Source organism: Galeopterus variegatus, unplaced genomic scaffold, assembly GCF_000696425.1.
Source record: "Galeopterus variegatus unplaced genomic scaffold, G_variegatus-3.0.2 Scaffold8898, whole genome shotgun sequence".
Lineage (NCBI taxonomy): Eukaryota > Metazoa > Chordata > Mammalia > Dermoptera > Cynocephalidae > Galeopterus > Galeopterus variegatus.
In genome coordinates, this window is record NW_007735009.1 from 76,438 (window position 1) to 86,504 (window position 10,067).

The following is a 10,067-nucleotide window of genomic DNA, read 5'->3' on the forward strand; positions in this document are numbered from 1 at the left end:
CTAATTTGGGACTTTTTCTTTCCAGGTAGGTAAGTTCCCCACTTGGTTGAAAGAATATTATAAAACAAAGATGTAGGTGAGACTGTGATGTTTTCAGTAGCTCTTGCATCCCTTTTCTCTTTCACTCTTCCCCAACTCTGCTGTCAGCCCTTCTTGTGTGTGGGTTCTCTGTTTTCACATCAACATGACAAAGAGAAGACGTGGTTGGGGGTTCTCTCTGGAAACTTACCTGCTATGGGCGGGCTCACCAAGTACGGCACTGCATGGAGGAAGTGCACCACACCGAGCGCTGATGACAAAGAGGTGGTCCCCACTATTTCTGTGGTCACTACTGGGATCAAGGTGACGTAGGCACCATCAAAGTAGCCAAAGGTACAAGAGAAAGGCACGAGCAGTGGGAGACTCTGAAGTATTGGGAGGCAGAGATAGCAGAGCCCATCTAGTCCCACGGCCAAGAGGTAGCAAACATACTGATAATTCTTCAGACACCTGTGGATTTGAAGAGCATGAGTGAGTGCAGGATGCACAGGCTCTATAAAAGAGCTTTAGAACCATGGCCATGCAGCAGTAGGCATTGCAGTTATTTATACAGATGGCTTCCCCATTGTGTGTTATCTATGTTGTCTTCCTATCTTTCTTTTGGTATATGCAAACACAAGAATGTATCTCCCCAGGAAGCATGGTGTGGTAGGAAGAATATATGCTCTAAAATGAGAAAGGTAGAAGATTGAAACCAGTTTTGTCACTAAGTATGGCCTCGATTTCTTTAGCTGTAACGTGAGAAGGTTACCTATCTTGAAGGGTTACTCTAAAGACAGTTGTGAAATAACATGTAAAGTGTCAGGAGACTAATATTTTCCAGCAGTCTACTGTATTAGATGCTTTCAGTTGTACTATCCATTGGTATCTGTCATATCATAGATGCTCAATAACTCAGTGGTTATACAAAGGAGAAACTGGAATGTGAAGACATTACATGATTTGCCAGAGATGATGAAGTTTTCATACAAGAACTAAGTCTTATTTCAAGAATTCCCAGTGGTACTTCCATTACATATTCCCTCTGTAACTCCAAACCCATCTTTCATACCAATTATTTCAAAGACTGTGTAATGTCAGCACAAGCAGCTTATGTTTTACAAATGTTTTTCTATCAATGGACTCTTGAACCTCACAAAATGATATGAGGTCAACAGGCAAATATTGCACTGGTCCTTTTTACAGACAAAGATCCTTGAGCATCTGAGGGTTAGGTGATTTTCCCTAGGCCACAGGGCTAAGAAGGGGCAGAGCCAGCACAAAACTTAGATCTTGTATGTCTCAGACTAGAGATCCCTCATCAGACCTACACCAGGCTGCTTCTCACTGAGTTATTTGATTCTGAAGATAGATACCCTTTGCTCTACCCCTTCTTCCTTAGCCATTAAAAATGTGAAATTAATCCTAAATATTAATTATCCTAATAAATCCTAAATTACAGGATCAGCAGTTGGATCCTGATTAATTTCCAAAGACATGATTTGTGAGAAGTGATGATAGCTCTCCTATGATAGCTACCATCATTTAGCTCGCCATCATTTAGGAGAATACAAGTAGCTTCCACTCTTCAGTTCAAATAGATGAGCATTTGTGGGGGAAAAAAAAAAACACTTGGTAGTTTTTCTTATAACTTTGGTTTCTAAGGCTACATTATAATGAAAGTCTTTGCTATTTGCACTGTCAAGCATAAATATGTTGCCACAGGTAATGTGTTATTATTGCACCTGATCCTCCTGCCTGGACTGGATTCTGCTCCTCTTTCCATTGCTGGCCAGTCTCTGAGGTGGTTCAAAAGAAACTAAAACCACAACACCCAGCCAGAAGTTGTCTTGACTTGGAATGGAATTAAATCTGTTACCAGAACTGGTAGTTATCCTAGGCTTCTGCGATTTAGACAGACACACCATCCTAACCCCTCTAGAACAAAGGTCAGCAAATTATGGCCAAATCCAGCCCATTACCTGTTTTTGTACTACCTGTGAACTAAGAATGCTCTNAAGTGCACCACACCGAGCGCTGATGACAAAGAGGTGGTCCCCACTATTTCTGTGGTCACTACTGGGATCAAGGTGACGTAGGCACCATCAAAGTAGCCAAAGGTACAAGAGAAAGGCACGAGCAGTGGGAGACTCTGAAGTATTGGGAGGCAGAGATAGCAGAGCCCATCTAGTCCCACGGCCAAGAGGTAGCAAACATACTGATAATTCTTCAGACACCTGTGGATTTGAAGAGCATGAGTGAGTGCAGGATGCACAGGCTCTATAAAAGAGCTTTAGAACCACGGCCATGCAGCAGTAGGCATTGCAGTTATTTATACAGATGGCTTCCCCATTGTGTGTTATCTATGTTGTCTTCCTATCTTTCTTTTGGTATATGCAAACACAAGAATGTATCTCCCCAGGAAGCATGGTGTGGTAGGAAGAATATATGCTCTAAAATGAGAAAGGTAGAAGATTGAAACCAGTTTTGTCACTAAGTATGGCCTCGATTTCTTTAGCTGTAACGTGAGAAGGTTACCTATCTTGAAGGGTTACTCTAAAGACAGTTGTGAAATAACATGTAAAGTGTCAGGAGACTAATATTTTCCAGCAGTCTACTGTATTAGATGCTTTCAGTTGTACTATCCATTGGTATCTGTCATATCATAGATGCTCAATAACTCAGTGGTTATACAAAGGAGAAACTGGAATGTGAAGACATTACATGATTTGCCAGAGATGATGAAGTTTTCATACAAGAACTAAGTCTTATTTCAAGAATTCCCAGTGGTACTTCCATTACATATTCCCTCTGTAACTCCAAACCCATCTTTCATACCAATTATTTCAAAGACTGTGTAATGTCAGCACAAGCAGCTTATGCTTTACAAATGTTTTTCTATCAATGGACTCTTGAACCTCACAAAATGATATGAGGTCAACAGGCAAATATTGCACTGGTCCTTTTTACAGACAAAGATCCTTGAGCATCTGAGGGTTAGGTGATTTTCCCTAGGCCACAGGGCTAAGAAGGGGCAGAGCCAGCACAAAACTTAGATCTTGTATGTCTCAGACTAGAGATCCCTCATCAGACCTACACCAGGCTGCTTCTCACTGAGTTATTTGATTCTGAAGATAGATACCCTTTGCTCTACCCCTTTCTCCTTAGCCATTAAAAATGTGAAATTAATCCTAAATATTAATTATCCTAATAAATCCTAAATTACAGGATCAGCAGTTGGATCCTGATTAATTTCCAAAGACATGATTTGTGAGAAGTGATGATAGCTCTCCTATGATAGCTACCATCATTTAGCTCGCCATCATTTAGGAGAATACAAGTAGCTTCCACTCTTCAGTTCAAATAGATGAGCATTTGTGGGGGAAAAAAAAAAACACTTGGTAGTTTTTCTTATAACTTTGGTTTCTAAGGCTACATTATAATGAAAGTCTTTGCTATTTGCACTGTCAAGCATAAATATGTTGCCACAGGTAATGTGTTATTATTGCACCTGATCCTCCTGCCTGGACTGGATTCTGCTCCTCTTTCCATTGCTGGCCAGTCTCTGAGGTGGTTCAAAAGAAACTAAAACCACAACACCCAGCCAGAAGTTGTCTTGACTTGGAATGGAATTAAATCTGTTACCAGAACTGGTAGTTATCCTAGGCTTCTGTGATTTAGACAGACACACCATCCTAAACCCTCTAGAACAAAGGTCAGCAAATTATGGCCAAATCCAGCCCATTACCTGTTTTTGTACTACCTGTGAACTAAGAATGCTCTTGTCTTGACTTGGAATGGAATTAAATCTGTTACCAGAACTGGTAGTTATCCTAGGCTTCTGCGATTTAGACAGACACACCATCCTAACCCCTCTAGAACAAAGGTCAGCAAATTATGGCCAAATCCAGCCCATTACCTGTTTTTGTACTACCTGTGAACTAAGAATGCTCTTTGATTTTTTAAGTGGTTGGAAAAAAATCAAAAGACTGATATTTTGTGACATGTAAAAATCATAAGAAAAATTCAAATCTCAGTGTACATAAATAAAGTCTTATTGGAACATAGCCACTCTCGATTGTTTACATATTGTCTCTGGCTGCTATTGCAGTAGAGTTGGGTAGTTGCAATAAAGATCATATGGCCTAGCTCACAAAGCCAGAAAATGTTTACTATCTGCCTCTTTAGAGAAAAAGTTTGCCAACCCCTGATCTAGAAGAACCAGTAAGGAAGTTGCCTTTAGATACTGAAGACTTGTTAACATTATTAGGTCATTATTTCAGACCTAGGTATCCTACAGGGTAAGGGATGAGGGAAAGATCAAGGCTTAAAGTTCCCCAATGGGTAACCAGTTGTGGTTTCATGAATTTTACCTTCTGTCAGTTAGCCATCCAAAGGTGATATTGCCAATAATGTTAATCACTCCAAGTATGGACATAAGAAAAGCAGCTTGCTGATGACTCACTCCAACACTCAAAGCATAAGGCACCAAGTACACAAAGATAGGGCTGCAGCCGTAAGCCATAAACAGAACAGAAATGGCTAACACAACAAAGTCTGGCATCAGTAAAAAACTATATTCCTGTTTCAAAGAGCAACAAAGGCAGGTCTGCACCCATTCTTTGGTCAAAGGTGAATAGCGAGACACTCGCTTAAAATCTTCTTTCTGAGTTCTACAGACATGGTTCTGCTCTGGAGTTGTATGGTCCTCTTTAAGAGTAATTGGCCGCATCAAGGCACCACAAACACAGAGATTCAAAACGAAGCCCCCAAGAATGAGTAGTGCTCCCCGCCAGGAAAACTGTTCAATAAGGAGCTGAACCACAGGAGCCAAGATGAAGGTCCCAATGCCACTTCCCGACATGGCGATCCCATAAGCAAGTGCTTTCCGTCTGCTGAAATACTTGCCAACCATGGCAATAGCTGGAGAGTAACAAAGTGCAAATCCAAGACCTGTGGGTAAAGAGAACTCCATGAGTGCTGGTACACCATGATGGCTAATGGAAGAAAGTGTCTCAGAATAAAATTACTTGGATTAAAGAGAATCTGACCTTTCGTTAAACCCTTTTAAAGTTGTTTTCTACACCAAGTTGAAAATGAGTCTTCTCTTGCCGGTTATCCACAATTGAGAAAATATAGAATATATTATGACTTTCTTCTTAGGAAGAACACCCATAAGGAAACATGACTTCTTAAACTAAATTAAATGATGAACTTAAAAATCATTAATTGAATTAACTAGAAAAATCTGGATAATACCAATCAAAGAAACTCATCCCTCCTTCCTTTTTTTAAAACTTAAATTATCCAGATTTATTGCCTCAACTCTTAACTGCCTGTGAAGACACAACACTGATAATGTGTATGACTCTGGAGTTTGGATTGAAACAGTATATATGAATACATGAAAGTTCCAGAATAATTTTGCATAGCTGGGAAACATCATCCCAATTTTATATGTGAACACAGCAACCTGAAAATATCCTTTAAGTTCAGCAGAAAATTGTTGATGGTTCAGAAAACTTTTTAAAGATTTGCACCTTCTATCAATCATTTAGTCAAGAAAATCTGAAAGGCTTCCAGCCTGGACTTCATGGCACCTACAATGTCAGAAAAGGAAAAGGAGAACAACCTTCAGCTCCTATTTCCATCTGCAGTGCAGGGTGGCCAGTGATCCAGAGTTGCCTGGACTGAGGGGTTTCCAGATGTGAGTCTTTCAGTGCTAAGACCGGGACAGTTCCTGGTAAACTGGGACCACGGTCACCATAGCAATCAGGCCCTTTGGGTTATAGGGGTGGGTGGATGTACCTTCTTTAGCTGACAGAGTGAGAATTACAGCCTCACTATGAGTTTACATCCTTTGTAGACCTGATTCATGCTACCCCAATAGCACAGTACCCAGATAGGAGTTGGTGCTACTCTCCACACCCGTCTGAGTGATGGCAAACTGCTACTCCAGTCCCACCAACCAACCCCATCCTGATCCTATGCAGCCCCCTTAAGTGTGTATGGAATATACATATGTTGCTTCTCTTTCAATGGGATTGGTTATGATTCGCTAAAGTGATACTTACATAGAATTGAGAGAATGTGTAATAGAAAAATATTCACAAGGGGCTTTCTTTTTAAAATTGCAAACTCCCATTTACTGGACAATGATATTCATTATAAAGCACGGGCAACTCAGGTTGACCATAGATAGTATTTTAATGTCTTGGCAAAGATGTTGAGAGAATGACCATTGCCGAAAATTTATGTGACCTTAGGTAATATATCGTTTATTCTGAGTACAGAATCTCAGCCATACACTAATGCCAAAGGGAAAGCCAGTGGTTACTTTTATCATATGGCCAAATTAAAGTGGTGATGCATTTTCATTAGGGTAGTGAAAACACATTTCCAGCTCTGTTTAACTGCTGGGTATGTAGACAAAAGCTGGATCAGCTAAATTATGCATCTAACAAAATGAATATTTTATAAATCATTGCTCTGTTGATGTGCTTGGCAACCCCTGAATGGAGTGGAATGACACAAGCCCTGACTATATGAGGCGGGGTGAGGCAAGTAATACAAAGTGCCCTTACCTGTAAAAACTCCCAGAGTGAGGTAGAGATGCTTCAGACTGGTGGCAAATGAGCCCAGGATGAGACCAGTAGATGCAAGCAAGCCACCCAGCATGATTCCCACTTGACAGGATAAATGATTACTGACAACACTCCCAAGTGGAGCTTCAAAAACAATAATAAATAGGTTCAACAGAAAGGCGCGAGGGCACCGCGAAAAGGCTGTGGTGTTGTATTGACAAAGCAGAGAATCATCAACCTTTAAAGCATTGAGCCTACCCCACTAACTCTACAGCTTTAGAAACTGAGGCCCAGAGAAAGGAAGTGATTTCTCCATGGTCACACACAGATTAAGTGGCAGAGCCAGAACAGAATTCAAGTCTCTTTAGTTTTAGTGCTCATTCCTTATCTTCATTCTGTTACAGTCATAATCCCAAGAATAGAGGGTGTTTTTTAAACAGTAGATCAACTCTTTATTTAAACTGCATGTCATTTGCACAGGGATGCTTGATATAATATTGCTCCTACACTATTAGCAATAATGATGACTGTTAATTGGTGGAGGAAAAAAGTGGGCAGCACTGTGTGACCAGCAGTGCTCTGCAGTATAAGACCAGGGAGAGAGATCATAGACAAGTTCCCCAATCTGGCACTGCCTTTGGGTTTTAGGACACCCTGTGGATGAGAAATCAAAGCCCAGAAATATCTAAGAAAAATCTTTTGCGTCCATGGTGACATTTTGGTTGGCTTCACTCTATTTGTGCTTTACCAGTGTATCAAAATTGTGTTGACCTCAAGGCTTATAGACTATTAGTTAAAGCTGTAAGAGGCCAAAGAGGAACTGAAGTTCAGGGGAATATGTCACACCCTAAGTCACCAAGAGGTATAGTTCAGGGCACCTGACACAGAGTGTGTGGTTATTTCACCCTGTTATTCCTTGGGTCTCCCAGACCACTGGCAGGAGTGATGGGTGAGAAAGACATGTGAATTCCTTTCTAAGGAACCATTCACGCTGACACCAGTACTCTTAGCAACAAGATAAGAAGAGTTGATTCTCTGGGTATCTGTTCAGTATGATCATTTTCTATTGATCAGGTTGAAATTGGGGGCCAACTCAAATGTACATGGTAGAATAAGTCATCAGTCCTATGTCTCCTGTCTAGTTAAAACAGTGGCTGGCTGTATATTTAACCTCTGGAGAATAGGAATGAGAAAATCTGAAAATATATCTAATTCTCAAGGATGCTGCTACTATGGTTGCTGGAAAGGGACAAAATTTACACCAAACTCAATAAAAAATGTTCACTTCTGTGTGCATAGGGCAGATCTGTTCCCAGTGTGTGTCCCAGATGTGATTCTGCAGCCTCTTCTCCATACTCTGAATTCTAATGTTCTAAGTTATATTACCATGTTAGCAGGTGTATATGGTAATTGGGTATAACAGGCCTCCTGTTCTTGTATGGAATTTAAACATGCTGCTTCTGACAAGACCCTGTTCAAAGCTTCACACAGTCATTGTCATCCTATTGGTCACCTAAGTTCATTTTCTCCTTTTGGGGTGATTATAAATATTCTCCAAAAGATAACAGTGAGGGAAATGAGTCATTGTATCCTCTGAGAAAGACAAACTGGCCTCTTGGTGTGCTGATCCAAAGGCTGTGGCTAATAATGTGACCTTGAAAATCAAGTGATTGTTTTACTGGTTAAAAAGAAAAGACAGACTACAGAACCCAAACATGATTTTTGATCCCTTAACACCCTCTTATCAGTTGAGTCAACTTAGCTTTCTCAAGAAACCTGCTTTTAGTCCTAGAATTGCTCTCAAATTCCTCCCAACCAAAGAAATACATTTCAGCACAATTCAACTGATTCTTGAGTATGTACATTTTTTCTAAAAATAAATGAGTGAGTACACTCGAAAGAAATCAGATGAAGTTTATTATGAGTTACTGAATAATACAGTATTTCCCTTTTTTTTAACTGAGACATGGCCCAAAGAGACAAAAGTTTTCTAAAATACTCAGAACTCAGCCAAATGAAAAAATTAAGTAGGTCTAGTCTGCAAACAGAGTATTTTGATTTGAGCCAATCTCACAAACTCTCTAAAACACCAACCTAATGACTTCGGGTTGAAATTTATGAAAAGAAAAATCTCAAAGTTTGTCATCCTCTATTATATAGGTGGAATGTGGTTTCCATGAATTTCTAGAATACCCTATATACCCTATATATTTGGGGTTTCTTGACTGAAGTTAGAGCCATAGTAAGTATGTTTAGCTCATGATTATACAACCCTATCCTTCCCCAATACATCTGTAAGCATGAAGATTTATGCATGAAAAAAGATGAAACCCATGAGGGAACAGAATGCGAACTAAGACTTGAGATGGGATGTAACACTGCTGGCCCTCATTTAGGGAGATCATATAGAAATGGGTCATGATGCTATCCAGTGACTGTTTACATGACTAGAGAACAAGGAGGCCGTAGTATCTGGAAGAGAGAAGCCAAGCATATACTGTACGGTAAACTGCTTCCAAAATCAGGATGAATTCTACAATCCTCAGCATCCTAACTTTATATGGAAGAGACAAATGGTATGTGTTTTTTTGAGTGTATTAACTACCTGTTCCATCTGACATCAGCCAAGACCATTAATTCTAAGAGTAAGTCTGGTTGGGTTTGGCTAAAGGTAGGATTGATCTTTTCTTTTTATATAGTCTTAGCCAATTTTTAACGTAGCCCTTCTCCTTAGAAAAACTGGTAATCAGAGTCAGTGGAAGGTCATTTTCAGGTACAGTTAAATAGTAGCCAGTAATTGTCTATCCTGGTAAGTGATACTCACCACAGAGCATGGTCACACAATCTACAATGGAATGGATCCATGCTGTTTGTGCATAATCCTGAGCAAAGTATGTCTGGAACTCCACAAAAAAAACTGAGATACATCTGAAAAATACAATGCAGGGCATTTTATACAAAAAGTAAATGAACATGTATTTGAACCAGAACTTAAAAGTTTTGGTTCAATCAGCTGTTCTACTCTCCAAGGGTTTTAATTGCTGGATCATAATATATGTGAAATCAGAAGCTGACCATTTGGGCCATTCTGGAGAAAAGAAGTGTTCAGTCACCAGAGGATCTGCTGAGGTGAAGTAAATGTGAAGTTCACAGCTCTAGGGAAGATTTTATGGAAAAGATAGCAGGTCAAGAACATGAATTCTTACTTATCTTAATATTTTGCTAACATGTGTAACTTCCAAGAGATTGTTTTACAAGGTAAAATTTGACAATAAAGAGTTATACTGGGCCGGCCCGGTGGCACACTGGATAGTGCGCCACTTGGGAAGCGCGGCGGCGCTCCCGCCCGAGGGTTCGGATCCCACATACAGACCAGTTCCTGCTCACTGGCTGAGCGAGGTGCGGGCGCGACACTGAGGGTTGCGATCCGTTGCCGGACACGAAAAAAAGACAAAAAAAAAAAAT

At 40.2% G+C, this 10,067-nt stretch overlaps 1 protein-coding gene across 1 annotated transcript in view; it reads right to left on the reverse strand.

Moving 5' to 3' along the window:
* Window positions 1-10,067, reverse strand: part of SLC16A12 (solute carrier family 16, member 12) — a 24,047-nt gene that overhangs the window by 4,243 nt on the left and 9,737 nt on the right. Inside the window, 4 exon segments of the mRNA XM_008593222.1 lie at window positions 230-489; window positions 4,392-4,971; window positions 6,603-6,746; window positions 9,427-9,530. Coding sequence (XP_008591444.1) covers window positions 230-489; window positions 4,392-4,971; window positions 6,603-6,746; window positions 9,427-9,530 — 1,088 coding nt within the window.